At 42.7% G+C, this 22,520-nt stretch overlaps 1 protein-coding gene across 1 annotated transcript in view; it reads left to right on the top strand.

The window, feature by feature from the left end:
* Positions 1-22,520, top strand: part of malrd1 (MAM and LDL receptor class A domain containing 1) — a 314,776-nt gene that overhangs the window by 220,801 nt on the left and 71,455 nt on the right. Inside the window, exons 21-22 of the mRNA XM_078535594.1 lie at positions 8,113-8,270; positions 17,710-17,911. Of these exons, the coding sequence (XP_078391720.1) occupies positions 8,113-8,270; positions 17,710-17,911 (360 nt within the window). The remainder of the gene's footprint in view (positions 1-8,112; positions 8,271-17,709; positions 17,912-22,520) is intronic.

Below are 22,520 nucleotides of genomic sequence, written 5' to 3'. Positions count from 1 at the left end.
TACTCTTTACTGTACCATTGATGCCACAGCCTGAACAGCAATCCTTCAATGTATTGCCAATCCCAGCAGTCTCCAATGCTGAGTACTGGTTTGGGAGTGACACACACCTGGAGACTACAACACTTCCTGCCTCTTCCTACTCTTCCTGATGGCCACCCATCTACTACCTTGGACTCTTACTGCCTATCCGATGACTACATCCTGGAACCTATGATCGAGGAAAAATGCATCCTCCCTGATGCTCCACAGTGACTCTAGCTGCCGCTCAAGCCCAGAAACCTTGAGCTCGAGCTGAAGCAGCTAAAAATACTTCCTACATACATGGTCTCCCAAGATACATGGGCCTAAATTTTACAGGGGGGGTGGAGGGGTGGTATTGCTTACGTCCACCTCTCTCCGCCTCCCCCCACCCCGCCCCCACAGCCCCAACCCCCTCACCACCAGAAAGAAAGTTGCTGCAGGAAAAAACAGTAAAAACTGGGAAATAAGAATACTGGGTCCGAGCTAGTCTTGTATACCTTAAAATGGAACTCCAGTAAAACTGGGAAATCAGAGTACAGGCCCGAACTGTTTCTTCCTTCTGGGTGCCTCTCTGACCAAAGCTCAACAAGGCCGCCCAGCAACAATAACCTGCTGCGGGCGGCATGCACGAGGTGAGAGTGGGACTTCTGCCCCTCAGTGGGAGGAAGCCCTACACGCAAAAGGCTGCCAGCCATTCTGATTGGCCGACAGCTCTAGCAGTTCCAGCAGCGCCAGACCCCTATAGTGGGCGCAGCTGGGATGCAAGAAAGCTCTGGGATGACGAGGACATGGATCCCAGAGTGAGGTGAATCAGGGATATTGAACCGCGATGCAATGGGGAGCCTGGGACGGGGGCGGGGGGAGCAAAGGACGTGGGGAGGAATAAGGAGCTAACATTTTTGGGGTGGGTTGCCCTGATGCACACAGAGCATTTCCCCCAAAGGACATATCCCTCCTGTCCTTCCCACCTTTTAAGCAGTTTGCATAAAAAAAGGCCTCCCACTCTCGCCCGGCTGCCCACACCAATCGTAACATTCGGCATACTTAACGTGTTGTCCCCGCAAAAAACATGGCTGGTGGAGGGGCCATAAAATCCAACCCAAGAAGTCACACAAGAATCATAATTAACAGGTCTCAGTTGCCCATCCAGGGTCTAAACAATAATCCCTTTATACCCTCTTTTATAAGCTTTTCAATACCTTCTTTAGAATATTAATTTTAACTCTTGCCTCTAGACCTGTTCTTTCCTCTTATTAGTTCACAATTTTAGATAGTTGGGAACACCACCACCTGGAAGTTCCCCTCCAAGTCACTCACCATCCTGACTTGGAAATATACCACTGTTCCTCCACTGTCGCTGGTCAAAATCCTGGAACTCCCTCACTAACAGCAATGTGGGTATATGTACACCGCATGGACTGCAGCGATTCAAGAAGGCAGCTCACCACCACCTTCTCAAGGGCAACTAGGGATGGGCAAAAAATGCTGGCCCAGTCAACGAAGCCCACATCCCGTGAATGAATAAAAAAATTAATTAATTTTATACTTATCCCGATTGAAGTTTTTAAATTTCCCAGCACCTAATTTGAACAAATGCGCTAGTTTCTAGGCAGACAAAGAAATATTCACCTACTAATCAACTGGTCAGTTGGCTTTGAACCCCCCTCTCCTCCACCATCCAACCCCCACAATGCTCCCTTATCCTCTTGTCTGGTCTCGCTGTCCTCTCACTCATGGTGCTGCCACTCTTTTATCCTCTTATCTGCTTTTACTGTCCTCTCACTCATGGTGCTGCCACTCTTTTATCCTCTTATCTGCTTTTACTGTCCTCTCACTCATGGTGCTGCCGCTCTTTTATCCTCTTATCTGCTCTTACTGTCCTCTCACTCATGGTGCTACCACTCTTTTATCCTCTTATCTGCTTTTACTGTCCTTTCATTCATGGTGCTGCTGCTCTTTTATCCTCCTGTCTGGTCTCGCTGTGCTCTCGCTCATAGTGCTGCTCTGCTGCCGCTTGCAGTCAAATCGTACTTGTAGTAAATAGGCGGCTGCACATTTCACGTAATGGTCTCATCAAGATGTCAAATAATAATTCTAATTTATGTACAGAACCTAATGTCAACATTTTCAGAGTTTATTTGCTGAGTTTGCACTGAAGTCATTGAAAGTCTGTTTTAAACAGTTACTGGAGAAATGCGATAGCTGCTAATACCTTCACAATTCATTTTCCGGCAATGTTCAATTTGTAATCAGATTTCTTGAGCATTTTCTATTGTATGGGCTTCTAGTTTAGCTAAGTTTAGTCAAGCCTAAATTTTGAATTTCCCAGGTTATGTTTTAGATTGGGAGACATATTCTCTGTCTGTGGCAGCAATTTCAGTTGCTGCAACTGTATCCGGATATCTATTGACTTATTTTGGCAAACAGAAGAGAGGTTCAGGCATTGAGATGAAAGGGAAATGCAATTACAAGTGAGTCAGGCTATCCATACCTGCCCATACCTAATCACCAGTGTCTACAGGTGAAGGTGTGACTTCCTAGACATTGATAATAACATTTGTCTTCTTTGCCTATGCTTTACTTAGGGAAGCAGTCATGAAATTATGCCATTTCTGAACTAAAACTATAGACAAAACTCTGTTAGGAACTATCAAGTTTCTTAAATTTCTATGCATAATGAATCCTTTCAGTATGGGATATATACAAAAAAAAGATCCAATCAGGATTACATTGCTGCATAAAATAGGTGATAGAGAGAAACAACTTGCATCTTTAGAGCACCTTTCATGTCTCCAGGATGTCCTAAAGTGCTTTCTATCAAATGCTTAACTCACAATAAACTTTCCATATCTCTCCATCCTATGCCATTCTTTAAATTTGCCAATAACTTCCTTCAATTTTCAAACCATCCAACATTGATATTCTCTTCCTTCCTCCCCCTCTTTTTCCTTGAAATCTTCCTGCCATAGCATCTCTTGAAATGTACCCTGCCCAGACTTTGTTTTAATTACGTTCAGCAAATGTCTTTGTTCATTCACTCTCCTCAGCATTTCATTATTTGTTAGTTTTTCTGTCCAGCAGATCCTTTCCATTCTCCTCCAAACCCAAGTTTCAAAGCTATTTAGCAAGTTGCTGTCCTCTTTCCATAAGGTCCAAGTCTCACACCCATACAGAACCACACTCCAAATCAAGCTCTTCACAAGTCGCTTCTTGAGTTGTTTATTCAGCTTTCTGGTTAGCAACTGTCTCTTCTTACTAAAAACAGCCTTTCCCATTGCTATCCGTATTCTTATTTATTTGATATGCATTCCATTTGCAGACATTATGCTTTCTAATTACTTGAACTCTTGCACCTGTTCTAGTTATTTTACGTCTATGAATATATGAATATATCTTAGTGATTTTGCGATTTGCAGCACTTTTGTTTTGTCAATGTTCATTTTCATTCCATGTTCATGCCAGCTGTTACTAGTATATCTTGTAATCCATCTTCCGTGCTTGCTACATGTGCTTTGTCACCTGCAAATCAAACTGATGTTATCATTTCCCATCCAATCTTAACGCCAGATTCTGTGTCTTCAGAAGCTTCTTTAATCGTTGCTTCAGCATAGACGTTGAAGAGGACAGGTGATAAACAACACCATTGAACCATAGAATATTTTATTTCCACCTGCACAGGCAGACAGAATCATGGTTTGAAAGATAATATCTCCAACAATGCAACCTTTTCTCACTGGCATCTCAGCCTAGTATTTGTGTTCAGGTATTTAGCATAACTGAAAGAGGAGAATACCACCACCCAAGCCCTAACTGGCATGATGTAAGATGCCTGCAGTGTAAACTCTTCCCTTATTTTACCCTTAGAACAAGATAGCACTGATATGGCAGGTTTCCCTAAATTGCAAACATTATTGATGTCATGCATGCAAGCAAATAGACCCCTACCTCCATCCAATAGCCTTCATGAACAGAAAAGAGATCCATTTGACAGATACAACTTTATATCCAGGAATGACCACTATCCTGAAAGCAGTCGTGATGCTTTCATTTCTGGCATGATTATTTGAAGGTTCAAGGTTAAGCAATGACTCATAATGTCACAAGACCAAGAATATTCTCTTCGACCCTTGCTCAATAACCCATTTGCTGAACTCTCCATAGAACCATAGAAAAGTTACAGCACAGAAGGAGGCCATTCAGCCCATCTTGTCTATGCCAGCCCGAAGACACCCAGGTGCCCTTTCTAATCCCACCGTCCTGGACCCGGCCCATAGCCCTGCAGCTTACAGCACTTTAGGTGCAGATCCAGGTACTTTATAAAAGAGTTTAAAGTTTCTGCCTCTACCACCAACTTGGGCAGCAAATTCCAGACACCCACTACCCTCTGCGTAAAAAAGTTCTTCCTCATGTCCCCCCTACACCTTCTGCCACTTATCTTGAATCTATGTCCCCTGGTTCTAGAATTCTCGGTCAAGGGAAACAATTTTATCTTGTCCACTCCATCTATTCCCCTCATAATTTTGTACACCTCAATCAAGTCACCTCTCAGCCTTCTTTGTTCTAAGGAAAATAACCCCAACCTATCCAATCTCTCCTCGTAGCTACACTTTTCTAACCCTGGCAGCATTCTTGTAAACCTCCTCTGCACTCTCTCCAGAGCTATTACGTCCTTCCTGCAATGTGGTGACCAGAACTGCACACAATACTCCAGCTGTGGCCTCACCAGTGTTTTATACAATTCCAACATTATATCCTTATTTTTATATTCTATACCTCTGCCAATGAAGGATAGTATTCCATATGCCTTCTTTACAACCTTGTCTACTTGAACTGCTACCTTCAGGGACCTGTGCACTTGTACGCCAAGATCTCTCACTTCATCTACCCCTCTTATTCCCATTTATTCCCATTTATTTTGTAATCCCTGTAACTGTTTGACCTCCCTAAATGCATGACCTCACTCTTCTCTATGTTAAAATCCATCTGCCACTTTACTGTCCACTCCACCAACGCATCTATATCGTTTTGGGGATTATGGCTATCCTCTACACTATCCACTACTCGGCCAATCTTTGTGTCATCTGCAAATTTCCCAATCGTGCCCCCCATGTTCACGTCCAAATCGTTAATATATAACACAAACAACAAGGGTCCCAACACCGAGCCCTGTGGAACACCACTTGAGACAACTTTCCATTCGCAAGGGCATCAATCGACCATTACCCTTTGTTTTCTGTTACAAAGCCAGCCTTTTATCCAGTTTGCCACATTACCCTGAATCCCATGGGTTTTTACTTTCCTGACCAATTTGCCATGTGAGACTTTGTCAAATGCCTTGCTAAAATCCATGTACACAACATCCACTGCACTACCTTCATCAACTCTTGTCACTTCCTCAAATAATTCAATCAAATTTGTGAGGCAAGATCCTCCTTTAACAAATCCATGCAGACCATCCCTGACTAGTCCATGCCATTCCATATGACAGTTAATCCTATCCCTCAGGATTGATTCTACTAATTTGCTCACCACCGATGTAAGACTAACTGGCCTATAATTGTTTGGCATTTCCTTGGATCCCTTTTTAAACAATGGAACTACGTTTGACTTTTCTCCAGTCCTCCGGTACCTCCCCTGTATCTAGTGAAGATTGGAAAATCATCCTCAGAGCATCTGCTATCTCCTCCCTGACTTCCTTCAGCAGCTTCGGAAACAATCTATCTGGCCCTGGTGACTTATCAACTTTCAAAGATTTCAACCCTTCGAGTACTTCCTCTCTCTTTATGACTATTCTGTCCAATATCTCGCAGTGTTCCTCCTGGACTACTATATCTACATCCTCCCTTTCCTTTGTAAACACGGAGACAAAATATTCATTCAAAACCCTTCCCACAGCCTCTGCATCTACACACAAGTTTCCATCTTCATCTCTGATAGGTCCCACTTTTTCCTTAACTAACCTTTTAGCATTAATGTATTGGTAAAACATCTTTAGGTTATATTTAACTTTACTTGCTAATCTTTCTTCATGCCCTCTCTTTGGATTTCTTATTTCCTTTTTTACTTTGTCCCTGCATTTCCTATATTCGTCTAGGCTGTCAGCAGTGCTTAGTTCTTTGTGCCTATCGTACACTTTCTTTTTCTGTTTGATCTTCCCCTGTATTCCTCTAGACAACCAGGGAGGTCTAGGTTTGGCAGTACCACTCTTATTTTTGTAGGGATGTGTCTACTTTGTACAATTAGGATCTCATGTGTTTCTCTTACAAGAAAAAAAAACAAATAAAAGTGTATATTCATGGAGTAAAAATGTAAACAGAGCAGACCTTTGGCCAGCTAAAGACATTTTCCAACACCTGTTGCTACACAATAGCCTGGAGCAAATTGACAAAATAATTGTTGTGTTGCACGTTACACAATATTACTATTGAAAGGCATAGCTTTGCTTGGCAATGCACAGCTGTAACAAGGCAGACCCTAGAAAGACAATGATAAATAACATGAAACCCTGTAGCTTGGGACCACTGGAGATAAAGGCCAGGAGAGTACAACCGTTAGGTTAGTAGCAGTCATTGAGGCACAGGAACTGAAATTTTCACATTCATTTTTATTGTATTTTAACTTCAATTTGCATTATTTTTGTTCATTTTAACAATGCATATGATGTTGCAGTGGAAAGGGAACAGTCAGAAGTCATGGTTTATGGTGAATCCAATTGGAAGAAATAGAATTGAGTTTTCAGCAATTAGGAGATTGATTTAGAAGGACTGTGAGGATAGTAAATCTCAGGATAACCCAAAGAGCAAGATGAAACTGTTTTGAAAAAAACCTATGAACTTCACAATTTTTTGTGAAGGTGTTTAGAGAACTTTCAAGCTACTTACAACTGACTATTGTACACAATTTTATGGGTGATTGTAGACAGTCTTTGTTCTATTGATATTTCCATAAAGAAATCACATTTTCTTTCTTAGAGCTGATGTGCTTGGTCACGTTCTTTGTACCTTGCAACATGGTGTGCCTGGCTAACTCCCCGGGCAGCAACAGCCACACAGACATCAGGATCTCCCTGGAGGTCATGGTCAAGCACTTGATTCAATTGGCCAGATGGGATGCCTCAGAGGTGATGCTATTTACAGTGAAGATGTTAATTAGTTAACGAGAAACTGGAGCAGCGTTACTAACTTGTTGTCAGGGGAACGCAACCTCAAAAGAGGGCATTGAGAGGCATCTTCTTTACCCAGAGCGTGGTTAGAATATGGACCTTGGCACCATATTGAGTAGTTGAGGCAAATAACATAAATGCCTTTAAGGGGAAGCTGGATAAGCACATGAGGGAGAAAGGAATAAAATATGCTGATGGAACGGGATGAATTAGAGTAGAAAAAGGCTCGTGTTGGACATAAATATCGGCAGAGTCCAGTTGGGCCAAATGGCCTGCTTCTGTGCTGTATAGACAAAACACCACAATCATCAAGTTTCACATGTAACTCTAGAGACATAGAAAGCAACAATTCTGCCGTGGGACACTGGTTAATTGGAGGGCAATGGCCAATTGACTCCCCCGAGCTATATTACCCCTGAACAAAACATTAAACTAGGGAAACTGGGGAAGAAGGAAAAAATTCAGACAAAGATATTTAGGCACAAAAATGATTTTGTTTCACATTGTGCAAATGAAGTTCCTCCAACATGTTGCAAAGAAAACACTATGGCTTTCTTTCCTTCAACATCCTAAACACACCTGCTCTATGTTCCACAAGACAGGGAAAATTCATTAATCTGTACGATTTTCATTAATATGGGAATTCATATGTCAATTCCTGCTTTCCTGATGAAGTGGATAATTATTCTTTTCAGTGAGTTCCCTAGCTCACAGTGCTAGGCATAGATTAATGTTTTTATGAGGGTGATGTGAGTGATGTCTTTTTACTGTTGATATGAACGTGAAGGAGACTTATTGTATAATATTTGCATGCAAGCAAACAGGACAATATAAATTTGTGCTGCTCGTGATCTGCCAATTGTTGCTTGCCAGCTCTACTGATGCTGAGAAATTCAATAAATACGTAATGCTATTTGTTTCTTTTGAAGGGATTGGGGGAATGTTGCTGTACATTAATTCTGCAGCTCAGCGTGAAGGTGACATTGCAAGAGTAGCCACCACCCATCCATTTCCGGCAAGTGTTGGAGTCTGTCACCTGCGATTCTGGTACTATACTTATGGTTCAAAAGAAATGGGAACTCTAAAGGTAAGGGAAACATTTAAAGAAGCACAGTAGTTGACTGATCCTAAAATTTAATCAGACAAGTATCAATATCCTGAAACTCCAGTAGGTAGTGTGGCATAGTGAATTAGTACATTGTCCTTTCAACATAGTGATCCGATTACCAGTTTTCCCAAATGAACAAATATGTTTTCACTCTCTGTTAACTCTAGTCCTCCTGCCTCTGTTATTTGTAACTACCTTTAGCTGGGAAAATGCCAACCAGCTCCCAATGGCTGAGAATCCACAGAACAAAGCTCCTAGGTTTTTTTAAAACTTGGTTTTACAGTGACAGGTTCTGGTAACAGGTCACGACCTGAAACGTTAACTCTGTTTCTCTCACCCCAGATGCTGCCAGACCTGCTGAGTATATCCAGCATTTGCTGCTTTTATTTCAGGTTTTCAGCATCCGCTTTTGAACGGTTTTGTCTTCCTTGTCTTATTTGGATAAAGTACTGTAACACAATTTCATGATACTTATTTATGATTGTGTGCTTTTGGGAAATACTATTCTAGGGAATGGAACTTGGCAAGTAAAATTATTTACAAACATTATTTCAACCATTCCTGCAATGTAGGAGAAATGAATGTCATCAGCTCAGAAGAACAAGAACACAAGAGTTAGAGCAGGCCATTTGGTCCATCAAGCCTGTCTGCCATTCAATAAGATCATGGCTGATCTGATTGTGGCCTGAACACAACTTCCTGCCTGCTGCCCCCGCCCCCTCCGTAACCCTATTGATCAAAAATCTATCTAACTCAGCCTTGAATATATTCAATGAACCAGCCTCTACTGCTCTCTGGGGAAGAGAATTCCAGACTAATGACCCTCTGAGAGAAAAAGAATTCTCCTCATTTCAGTCTTAAATAGGAACCCCCTAATTTTTAAACTGTATCCCCTAATTCTAGACTCCCCACAAGGGGAGACATCCTTTCAGCATCCACCCTGTCAAGTCCCCTCAGAATCTTACATGTTTCAATAAAATCACTTTTCATTCTTCTAAACTCCAATACTCCCAACCTGTTCAACCTTTCCCCATTGGTTAACCTCTCATTTCATTAATCAGTCAAGTGAACCTTCTCTGAACTGCTTCTAATGCAATTATATCCTTTCTTAAGTAAGGAGACCAAAACTGAACACAGTATCCCAGATGTGGTTCCACTAAAGGCCCTGTACAGCTGTAGCACTTACTGCAAGTCATTATGAGTTGTACTTAACACAACTGACATCAACGAGGGATGCTTATTGGTGAATGGTCCACTGATGTAGCTCACTGTGTCACAATAACATAAAAAAGGTTAATGCTGGTAATTAAGATAGATTTGTAGGCATTCATTATCCCAAAGGAACTCTGATCAAGATCCTTGAAAGCAACACATGAATTATGAATTAGAAGCAGTTGAAAGAAGTATAAAGATGCAGAAAATTGATTGAATGTCCTCAGGAAATGCATTTTTGTCCTAGCCCTGTGGATGCTTTGGGCCCCTTTGCCAAGCTGGACAAATCAGGCCAGATAAAATAACTACAGGCAAAAAAATAAACACATGGGGCCCAAACACTGCAAGTCCACAATTGCAGTGTATGTTCTGGAATCCACCTGCTGGGAATTGTCGGAGCTCAGGGCAAGATTCTCTAATGTGATCTCTCCTGGTAGTTATCATGGCGCTATAGCTTCACCTCAGGTGACTGGTATGGTGGAAAGGGTATAAACATGGGACAGAATATTAAAATTTGTGACAGATTAGCACCCTTACAAAATTAGGTAATTAAAGGAAATGTTTGAGGGACCCAGGATGGACACCACTCTCCCTCAAAATGAGCCCCACACTTCTCAACCAGGTGATCTTTGTGTATTGTTTCTCCCAGCATGTGGACTGCTCAATAGATCCAAGGCCAGGGCAAAAGCAATGACTAGACAAGGAATTCCCTTGTGCTGGCTAAAAGACCACCTCACCCAAGATTTCAATCAGACGGAGGTTCTGCTGCTAAAAAGGCACAACAAATACTTTACTTGAACAAATCACTTCAGATTTTAATAACAATTAACCGCAATAGTTAAGAAAGACCCTTAGTGCCTGTTTTGTGTGTTTATTTGCCTATTCTAGTGCTCCTACAGGGTTGTAACTCCAGTAGTTACAGCTTGAGAGGTGGAAAGCTGCTGGCTTTCATTGAGGGCACTTGAGACCTGACTGCAGCCTGTAGCATCTCAGCATTTGGCTGTGTGGCACTAGCCAGGGGCCTGTAGAGAGGATGGTGGAAGGGAAAACATGCTGTTATCTTAAGAGATGGCAGCAGATGACATGGTCCCATGGAGCACTGACATGGTTGCTCTACTGGTCAGTTAGGATATTGCTTTCTTTCCCGGAACGAAGAAACAGTAAAAACTGGGAAATAAGAATACTGGTCTGAACTGGGCTTGTATACTTTAAAATGGAACACCAGTAAGAACTAGGAAATAAGGGTACTGGTCCAAAATGTTTTTCCTTCTGGGGTGGCCTGGAGTGTCCCTGTCTCTGTGCTGTTTCACTAACTGGACAGTGGGATTTACTTTGTATCACCGTTTGCTTTCTCCCCATAATATGGATCAGCGCTGCAAACAGATTTTAGATTGCCTGACAATCTGGATGGCTTTATTCTTCCTTTGCTTGAAGCATGTCTGAGAAATCATTGTCCCCAACTCCTACGACTATTCTTTCCCTGATTAGCTCAGATTTCAGTTCACCATAATCACAGCCTTCAGCATTCTGTATAGCTCATTAATGAAGGAGTCAACAGGTTCTCCTGGCTGATGGTCACGTTTATTAAATTTAGCCCTTTCAAGGTTTTTGTTACTTCTGATATTAAAATAAGCGTCAAATGATTTTAAAACTTCATCAAATTTTTCAGATGATTCGTTGATTAATTGTCTAGCTATTATATCATTGCCTATCAGGCCTACCGAATAAAGCAGTGTGTTAACCTGTTCAGCTTCTGTCTTTTTATCCAGACCTGAAGCAATTCATGTATCTAAGGAATCTCTTTCTCCAGGGTCCCTAATTTTGTCCCCAAAATTGATCTGGAAGAGTGGATTTCTGATCCATGGTAAAATTTTTAAATTGCATGTTCAGCTTTAAGAGATTTTTGAAAATCTAAGACAACGCTGCTGTACGCTTCATCACAAACAAAGGGTTTTCCTGTGCTTGTGGTTTTGCCAGGCTCCTCAATCTCACTGTTTAAACTTTTTCAACTACGGCTGCCCGGATTGACTGGTTTGAGTCTTCCCTGCTTTAGCGTAATGTTCTCGGGTCTTGGAAACATTGAATCCTGGCTTTTGCCCGGGTTTTTAAGCTGCCTACACAGTCGGGATTAATTTTTAATTAATTTTTTTCTTTGTTCGGAGTGAGCTCGGCTGCCACGTGTTCAGGCGTCGACTCAAGAATCAGGTTTCTTGGACTGTGATTTAAACAACAATTTCTGACCGCTTGCAGTATTTAACTTTTTTCAGGACTTGTGTTGTCCAAGAATTTTAAATTTTTAGCTCCCTCCTGCTGGGTCTGCTAGCTCTGTGCACTCTGGGTATTGAAGCTGGACTTCCATGGGATTCAATGGAGTCTCCTGACAAGGTGGATATGGATAGAATGTTTCCTTTTGTGGAAGAATCTAGAACTAGGGGTCACTGTTTAAAAATAACAGGTCGCCCATTTAAAACAGAGATGAGGTAAAATTTTTTCACTCAGAGATGTTTGTAAGTCTTTGGAACTCTCTTCCTGAAATGGCGGTAGAAACAGAGTCTTCGAATACTTTTAAGGCAGAGGTGGATAGATTCTGGGTAAACAAGGGGGTGATAGGTTATCGGGGTAGGCGGGATGCAGATTTCGGGTTACTATCAGATCAGCCATGATCTTATTAAATGGCGGAGCAGGCTTGAGGGGCTGAATGGCTACTCCTGCTCCTTGTTAATCTGTCCTGCTGCAATGAGGAATTTAATTTTTGCCTTCAATTTCTAAGCCCTTCTTTGGAGCTATTCTCTGGCAATATCCTTTTGCGACCTTGCTCCTTGAGCTTTACGTCAGGTCAGAATGCTTCTTTGATTTTTCCTTCAGTTTTCCAGGATTTTAATTTTCTTCTACAGTCTCTGCGAGATTTTGAGTTGTTCCATTCGCTGCCACCGTGTTTTAAGGTGCTGCACATAGTTCGGTAGGTCTTATTAGGATATTTGTAGTCTTAGGTAGTTCAACAGTAAGTATTTATTAACTACTAGAAATGATATACATAGGTACAACTGGGAGCTGCCTCCATGCTTGCTTCTATACACGGCTCTGTCCAACACTACACTGACCCCTAGCTGTGGGTCATGTGTTCTCTTACATCACTCTGTGGGTGGTACTGTACTCAGCCCCGCATTATTTCTATATGTGCTAGACCCTTATGCTACAGAAGGAATGTGATCAGAGGGAAGTGAAGGGGAAGAACGATCTGGAGGGGCGTGACTACCCATGAATTGTTGAAGCTTGCAATCCTTCACATCTGAAAGGAAGAGAAAATGATTTTGTCAAAGGGTCAGATGAGACAAAGGATTTGATGAAACTGTGCACCAGGACAGCTTTGAGAAAGAATGAATCAGTGCTGCTGAAGAAAAAAAGTCAAGTGTATACTTGTGATGGCAAATGGTGTTGAGTGTGGATCTCAGGGTGCAGAAAGAACATCAGTTTGAGAAATTCTGAATGCCGAGGAGATATCTGTATTCATGGGTGAATTCGAAACACGATGGGTGGTACTTAATGGAGGTGACGGGGGGTCTTGCCTGCAGGCTGAAGGCTTGGCGAGAGCTACCCAATGCTTCTTTTCGGGAAGGCCTGCCGAATTAAGAGTAAATCAGGCACAACAGCCCAGCAGCGTGATCAAGGACCGCAGAGGTAGAAGTCTCACCCACTGAGAGTTGCTGGCCAATCAGCTTTTCATTGCTCAGCAACGCCACCGGGGAGGTGATGGCCGCTGCCGGTACGAAACCCACCCGAGGCCCATGATTGGCGAGGGACCCATGTGATAGTGGGAGGGGGTCCATGGGATGAGGGGTGTTGCAGCAGGGGCAGGGAGAGAAATCATGGGGCCCTGGTGCTTCTCCTGTTTCCTGGCCCACTGACCACAATATGTAACAATTTTAAATGATTGAAGTTTGACAGTTTTGGTTGTTCTAGAATTTCAATTAATTAGCACACAATGCCAATTTTATTACAATTGAATATGCTATGTTAAATTATATAATAAATGGCAATGATTCAACAATCGCTCATCAAAGCACTCTGCACCATGTTCATTTTCATGCTTTGTCCAAAAATCTTTCTAGAAATCATTTGAACAGCTGGACCTTTCACTTCATATCCTCTTGCTCAAAGTAAGGTGAATGGCAGTCCATCTGTCGTTTGCAAGATTTAACCTTTGCAATTTAGAGTCAAGAACCATCCTTCCACACAAAGAGAGCCACACACCACGGAATCTAAAAAGTGGATTACTACATCGGATAAATTATGCATGTTATGAATTTTCTAACTAACTGTACCACAGATTCAAAGGGAAATGCAGTGCACTTTTATTCATTAAACAATGTCCTGGGTTCTGCTGCTTGGGTTCTATAAAATGCTCCCGTAACACAAACCATCCAAATGTATAAAATAACTGCAGCAATCGCTGCAGGACCTGTAATTTGTTTCTTTTAAACAATAGTGCAGTTTTTATTTAGTTTTGAGAGCCAGTACAGTGAGGGCTTTCAAAGTTGCAGGTTTCGAATTAAAGTCTGTAGGACCACAATCAATGGTTACCAAGCTGGAAATTCAGGATCCCTTAAAATGTACTAAACAGTATTGTCCAACTGGTGTTTAAAAATAACCACATCACCTCAAAATATAATTCCAAATTACTCAGAATATGCAGGGGCGCTGTAGGAATGTAACAGCGAGTTACATTCTATTGGCCAAAATAGGTGAGGAACTTAAGAGGAAAAGTAGCGAATCAAATATGATCTCTTTAAATTCCAGAATCTGCACACCTGGTGTACACAAAGCAGTTAGTGTAAAGTCCAAAGGAACTACCCAAATTTGCAGATTCGCAGTTACATTTTGCCTTCCCAGTGCCTGGTGTTGTATCCAGTGCTTTAACACTTCCACCAGCCGCATGTGCATGCCTGCCCACATCAGCCCAACCAATCCTACGCAGGTGTTCAATTGATGGAGAGCACCACTGACCAGTGGAAAAGCACAGCCTCACGTCAATCAAGCACAGCTCCCCTACCCTCCCTGCGATGCTCCACCCCTCACACCTGCTTGAGGTCGTAAGTGGGAGGTGGCAGGAAATAAGAGTTGACTTATTGGCAAAACGGTTAACTAATGATCCACGGCATCGACTTTTTGTATAGAAAAGGAAGACTTGAACTCGGGCCCCTTAAGGCATGAGCCCCGGTGTTTTGCACATTGTGCACCCCTGCTCTCCCATACCCTGGGCTGCAGGGGAGGAGAAAGACAATTTGGCAGCACAGGCAGGTGGCTGGCTCTCAGTGGCACCCCTCCCTTCCTGATGCCAGGTCCGTTCATCAGGCACTGACTGCCTTTGAATGAGGGACTCCCGCTGGGAGCCTGCAAGCAACCCCGAAAGGGCTTGCTTTTCAGGCTTCCATCATGATGTGACCCTTGCTTGCTGTTTCATTCATTCATGGGCTGTGGGCCTCGCTGGCTGGGCCAGCAATTATTATCCATCCCTAATTACCCTTGAGAAGGTGGTGGTGAGCTGCCTTCTTGAACCACTGCTGTCCATGGGGCTGGGAGAGAATTCCAGGATTTTAAAGGAATAGCGATATATTTCCAAGATGGTGAGTGGCTTGGAGGGGAACTTCCAGGTACTGGTGTTCCCATGTGTCTGCTGCCTTTGTCCTCCTAGATGGTAATGGTCGTGGGTTTGGAAGGTGCTGTCATAGGAGCCTTGGTGAATTCCTGCAGTGCATCTTGTAGATGGTACACACTGCTGCTACTGTGCATTGGTGGTGCAGGGAGTGAATGTTTGTGGAAGAGATGCCAATCAAGCGGGCTGCTTTGTCCTGGACGATGTCAAGTTTCTTGAGCCTTGTTGGAGCTGCACTCATCCAGGCAAGTGGAGAGTATTCCATCACACTCCTGTCTTGTGCCTTGTAGATGGTGGACAGGCCTTGGGAAGTCAGGAGGTGAGTTACTCACCACAGGATTCCCAGCCTCTGACCTGCTCTTGTAGCCACAGTATTTATATGGCTAGTCCAGTTGAGTTTCTGATCAATGGTAACCCCAAGGATGTTGCTAGTCAGGGATTCAGTGATGGTAATGCCATTGAATATCAAGGGGCAATGGTTAAATTCTCTTTTCTTGAAGATGGTCATTGCCTAGCATTTGGGTGGCGCGAATGTTACTTGCCACTTGTCAGCCCAAGCCTGGATGTTGTCCAGGTCTTGCTGCATTTGGACATGGACTGCTTCAGTATCTGAGGAGTCACGAATGGTGCTGAAATTTGTGCAATCATCAGTGAACATCCCCACTTCTGACCTTATGATGGAAGGAAGGTCATTGAAGAAGCAGCTGTGGACAGTTGAGTGAATACCAGCGGCAGCAGAATAAGGCCCTTAAGGAGGCATTAATTGCCCGCTTAAGGGCCTCAATTGGTGACGGGGAGGGAAGGTTGTCCACCAGCCTTCCCACCATGGACTTAACCAGGGCAAAGGTGGAAATATGGCGGGGTCTCCACTTGCCACCATCCGGCCTGATTAAATGCACCCCCCACCCCCCCCACACCAGGCGATGGGCATAAATTAAATTCCACCCAAAGGGTTTATTTTCAGTAGGAATTCCTGTGGAGACAGTTTCTGAGGAAGGAGATGTGGAAGCTAGTTTTGGTAAATACCTGATCAAAATTGAGAAGGAAAATAGAAAGCAATGAAGGCGAACCAGGTGAGCAGAACTTCAAGGTAGACATTCCTGGAAGAAAAGTAGCAGCGAATTAAACCCTAATATGAAACAAAATACTGCGGATGCTGGAAATCTAAATTAAAAAACAGAAAATGTCGCAACTAACTCAGTAGGTCAAACAGCATATGTGTAGAGAGAAACAGAGTTAACGTTTCAGGCCAATGACCTTTCATGAGAGTCTTCAGTTGACCTTCTCAGCTATCTCTTACCACTGGCGACAGAGGAGCTGCCCGGAGAACTCTCTGACCCCGAGGAGAACAGGATCTTTTCCCTCCTGTACACCAGCTAGTCCTGCGCCTTGAAAGTGGCAGCAGAGAACCTGGGGGCTTGACCAATAGGCCTTGATTCCATTTCCCTCTTTACAAGTGTTGCCTCCTGTCAGCAGCCACAATATGCTCCCCTTTTCAGAGGTGCTGGTTGTCTTCAAGTTGTCACAAAAAATCCCAATTTCCTACCTCCTCCACCGAAACAAACACTTCACTATTAAGCTGCATGAGTAATGTTGGCTGCATGACTGACTCATTATAATGAGTTCCAGGACCAATTTCACAATGGTCTCTGCACTCGCATGGACGGGCACGTGTACAGTCAGTTTGGTCCCTAGCTCATGCACGTACGGGTGCAATTTTCACATTTCTAGGCTAGACCATCTAAGCTGCACTGTCAACACTGGAAAAAACCATTGCCCTTAGTGGCTGTGCTGCTTTTGGTTATAAACAATGACAAATTGTGACCCAAAGCTTTTAAAAGATGTCAGAACAAGAACCCTGGATAGATTTCCAGGTCCCTGCCAGCTACCAATGTGCAACAAAAAAGATCATCTTCTATTTTCTGATATGCGCTGGCTGCACCGGAGGGCTCTGAGAAAGCTATCCTCTGTCTCAACTCTTTAGGTTAATAGGTTTTATTTCAAAAATCGTATATAAGTTTAGAAGCCTATGCTGCTGCATGTTAGAATCCATATGTTATAATTCACAAACTGGTTTTCTTTTGCATTTCCATTTTCTATTGATTTTAATGGCTGAAATATTGGGGTGCCGCGAATTGGGTGCACTGATTCCATGTCCAGTTCTCTAATCTGTGCTTCTGTCAAATGAAACTCTACCTGGAGTGGATGCTTGCAATGCGGGGGCCAATTTGAAATGCTGGCTTCCCCTAAAATAAGCAAAGATGCATACATAGCAATTTGGTTATATTTTCTTGAAGCCTGTCCATTCATAATTGTTGGCCTGACACAAAAATAAAATGAGGACGTGTTCAGGTTCACTACTTCCAAGTTCACAGTTCCCACAAAATATGACTGACATCCCCAGTGATTTTTCAGAAGGGCTTATTTCTGAGGTAAGCAGCTGAGAAGTGAGATAAACTGTGCTTAAAGCAGTGACCCAAAAATGAAAAATGAGAAGATCCATTCTGCTCTCTGTCAGCACAGTAATGTTTAGGAAATATTTCTCTCTTCCAGGTATACAGTGTTAGTGAGCATGGAATGCCCTTATTGATGTGGTCAGTGACTGGGAACAAGGAGGACAACTGGATTTATGCCAATGTGCTCGTTTCCAATAACTATCCATTTAAAGTTGTGTTTGAAGCTGAAGTGGGTGGAGATGACCTCACAGATATTGCAATTGATGACATCTCTTTCACCCTGGAATGTGTTACTGGAGGTACTGTACCATGAAACTCACTCTTCAGCGCACATTAATGACTGTCAGCAGTAATACAAGGAATTTGCTGTCATGAGGCATTCACCGCCTTATTATCTTTTAACCTTTTTCCATGAGACAGCCAAAGGCTCTGTCTTCATTGTAACCTTCAATTAGACTCTACTTATATGGGTGAGTTTTTGAATTAACCTTTAGGCTGCCAGCAGATCCAAGAATTCCTGTCTCCCTGCACTGGCTAATTTAGCAGAAATGGTCTCCAGCTAACAAACTCTATCATTGAAAGAAATTCCATGTTACAGTAATGAAGGTACTTGAAATGTCAGGAGTAATTACAATATTTTAATTTTAATATTAATGTTTCCAGGTCTGCAACAGTAACATAAAAGACGTTTTTCTTCCTGTGATTTTTCTCACATAATTCCATTCAAGGAGCCAGTGACTCTTGTCCGGGTCTGGTTCCACAGACACTTCCTCAAATGGCCCAAATGCATGTCAAATGACCTATTCTATGAATGTAGGTTGCATGTCAAATTTGTGAAATAGTCAGCAACTTTCACAACATGTAGGCCCTCAAGATTACGTGAAGGCAGATTTTGTATCAATCCTGTTAAAAAAGGCTTATTTATTATTTTCAGGCTTGCAAAAGCTGCTGAATGTGCTGTTGTCAGTAAGCCTGGACCTAGCACAATCAGACATTGTTGGGATTCAGGTTTTGTTGTGGCCAATGTGATAAGCCGCTTTAGACATTATTTACTCAAGACACCTATTGCTTACAAATGCACAGATTTCTGCTGCAATTCCCAAAAAATTAACCCTCACTTTTCTAACAGTGCCCCTTAAAGATCCTTGGCTTTTCTCACTGCACTTTCCCTGGCTCTCAGTGCAAAATGGCACAGGAGAAATTCTTTGCGCTGTTTTCTGAATCCCTCCCATTACCAGGTCCTATAAATGGGCCACTAACTGGCTAGGTCATCACTACAAAGGTTGATTCTGCCATTGGGCAAAACTTGCATTGGACAATTGTTTGGGAACAGAGGTTGAGAAATTAGGAGCCCAACTAAAATTCCCTATGAATGGTGCTTTGCAGAAGTATTGTCTTATCATGGAAACAGAGCTTATGTCTGGAAACCAAAGTTCTTAGGGACCAATTATGAGAATAATGCTTCAAGAGTTAAGCAGTCTTCTGACACTGATTTTCACAGAATCACACAGTCTAGAAGAGGCCCTTCGGCCCATCGAGTCTCCACCGGCACGAGAAACACCTGACCTACCTACCAAATCCCATTTACCAGCACTTGGCCCATAGCCTTGAATGTTATGATGTGCCAAGTGCTTATCCAGGCACTTTTCCAAGGATGTGAGGTAACCCGCCTCCACCACCCTCCCAGGCAGCACATTCCAGACCATCACCACCCTCTGGGTAAAAAAGTTTTTCCTCGCATCCCCCCTAAACCTTCTGCCCCTCACCTTGAACTTATGTCCCCTCGTAACTGACCCTTCAACTAAGGGAAACAGATGCTCCCTATCCACCCTGTCCATGCCCCTCATAATCTTGTACACCTCAATCAGCTCGCCCCTCAGCCTTCTCTGCTCCAACGAAAACAACCCAAGTCTATCCAGCCTCTCTTCATAATTTAAATGTTTCATCCCAGGCAATATCCTAGTGAATCTCCTCTGCACCCCTTCCAGTGCAATCACATCCTTCCTATAATGTGGCGACCAGAACTGCACACAGTACTCCAGCTGTGGCCTCACCAAGGTTCTATACAACTCCAACATGACCTACCTACTTTTGTAATCCGTGCCTCGATTGATAAAGGCAAGTGTCCCATTTGCCTTTTTCACCACCCCACTAACATGCCCCTCCGCCTTCAGAGATCTATGGACACACACACCAAGGTCCCTTTGTTCCTCAGAACTTCCTAGTGTCATGCTGCTCATTGAATACTTCCTTGTCAAATTACTCCTTCCAAAGTGTATCACCTCACACTTTTCAGGGTTAAATTCCATCAGCCACTTATCTACTCATTTGACCATCCCGTCTATATCTTCCTGTAGCCCAAGACACTCAGCCTCACTGTTAACCACCTTTGTGTCATCCGCAAACTTACTAATCCTAACCCCCCACATAGTCATCTATGTCGTTTATATAAATGACGAATAATAGGGGATCCAGCACAGATCCCTGTGGTATACCACTGGACACTGGCTTCCAGTCACTAAAACATCCTTCTGTCATCACCCTCTGTCTCATACAACTAAGCCAATTTTGAATGCACCTCATCAAATCACCCTGTATCCCATGTGCATTTGCCTTCTTTATAAGTCTCCAATGTGGGACCTTGTCAAAGGCTTTGCTGAAATCCATATAAACTACATCAACAGCACTACCCTCATCTACACCCCTGGTCACCTCCTCAAAAAATTCAATCAAGTTTGTCAGGCATGACCTCCCTCTGACAAAGCCATGCTGACTATCCCTGATCAAACCTTGCCTCTCCAAGTGGAGATAGATTCTTTTCTTCAGAATTTTCTCCAATAGTTTCCCTACCACTGATGTGAGACTCACTGGCCTGTAGTTCCCTGTCTTATCTCTACAATCCTTCTTGAATATCGTAACCACATTAGCTGCTCTCCAGTGCTCTGGCACCTCCCCAGTGGCCAGAGAGGAATTAAAAATTTGGGTCAGCGTCCCTGCGATCTCCTCCCTCAGCAGTCTGGGACACAAATCATCCGGAGTTGGAGATTTGTCCACTTTTAAGCCTGCCAACACCTCCAATACCTTGTCACTCCCTATATCATGCACAGACTGAATTCCATACATTTGCTGATCAACATAAATATATGTATGGATGATACCATCAGTGGCAAATCATTTTATGACATATCATTTGTTTAATTTTTATCGCAACGTATTGTAAAGTTCATTCCAATGAAACTGTGGTAATGTCAGAGTGCTAAAATGTTTATGAAGTTGGAAGTAGATTGCCACCAGCTCACAAAGTATCCTGTTGGTTATCAGCAGGCGAGTGATCAGAAATCCTTCACTTTAGTGAATCCCTCCACTTGTCAGTCGAGCAGCCTCTTAATATTAGATTTATGCTTTCCTTTTAGCCAAAGCATTTAAGGTTTCTGACAGTTGAGTCTCAACATTTGCAACCTCCCTTGTAGACCCCTAGTGGCCTCAAAACCATCAAAGCATCCAAGACCTGATATCCACTATTTCATGTTATGAAACAATGTGTAAATCTCTTTTGAAGATTCAATATAGCATTGCAGCATTTAAATTATTGAAATGCACAGATTACTTAACTGCTTAATTTGAATCATTTCTGCAGGGTCTGAAAATATAAGATTGAGCTGTTTGAGCAAATATTAAAATTTCTGAATTAACTTTTACCCAGGCTCTATCTGCTCCCTTCTCCAACCAAAATATATGGGCATTCAGATTAGGTCTATGGTTAGGCCTGTCATATGTGCTATTGGAAATCTAGGTTCTACACAAGTAGAATGGATAGTAGAGTAATATAATGATCAAATTTTACATTATAGAAGAAGGGAATTCAGTCCACCATTTCTGGAACATAGGTCAGAGATAAGGTAGAATTGACTCAATGACCTGCATTCCTTTTGATTGCATCTTCTGACTGAGAGCATAGGAGCAATGAATTAACCTTTAAAGCTTTTCAACGGACCAGTAAATAGGTTTCTTAAAACCAGTTTTCAGCAATTATCAACCTAGTTATTTTTTTAAGTTGCTTCTACCTCCAAAGTGGACAGTGGGCTTCATGACTAAGAAGAATTACATAGGTAGAAAGAGGGATGGGGTCCTGCAAGCAGATTTTAGGGAGTAAGAAAGGAGACTAGCAAGCAGTACCTCAAAGGTATAATGTCTGGATTACTCCAGTACCACGTGCTGGTGAGTATAGAAATAGGAGGATACAGCAGATGAATATATGGGGCCGGGGAGATGATGCAGGGGGGAGTGCTTTAGGTTCTTGGGACATTGGGACTAGTTCTGGGGGAGGTGGGATCTAAACAGCCAGTCAGGTTGCATCTCAACAGAGCCGTGACCAATATCCTTGTGGGGCAGCTTTCTAATGTTGTTGGGGAGGGTTTTAATTAATGTGGCAGGGGGATGGGAGACAAGGTGTAACATAAGGTTTAGGATAGTTACTGAAAGGGCAAAGTGCAATCTGAAGTAAAAATATGTAATTGTATGAGGACCAATTCAGTGGATTTAGTACGGATCCGTCTCAGTTAAATTGGAATCAAAGAACAGTGCCAAAGTAGGGTCATATTGGACTTTAAACATTAACTCTGTTTCTCACTCCACAGATGCTGCCAGACCAGCTGAGTATTTCCAACACTTGGCTTTTTATTTCAGATTTTCAACATTCGCAGTATCTTGCTTTTATTTAATAGGAATCAAAGATTGTAATGGAACAGTGGTCTGTCTTTAAAGAGGAATGGCTTAGATACAGTCAAGGTATATTCTCATGAGGGGGCAAGGTGGGACAACCAAAGCCAGAGTTCTCTGGATGACAAAAGAGATAGAGAGTGAAGTAAAGCAGAAAAAGGGTGCGTATGACAGATATCACCCTCATAA

The sequence above is a fragment of the Cetorhinus maximus genome, chromosome 3 (assembly GCF_964194155.1).
Source record: "Cetorhinus maximus chromosome 3, sCetMax3.hap1.1, whole genome shotgun sequence".
NCBI lineage: Eukaryota > Metazoa > Chordata > Chondrichthyes > Lamniformes > Cetorhinidae > Cetorhinus > Cetorhinus maximus.
The sequence above is the reverse complement of the archived record's forward strand: the minus strand, read 5'-3'. Positions and strand labels throughout refer to the sequence as shown.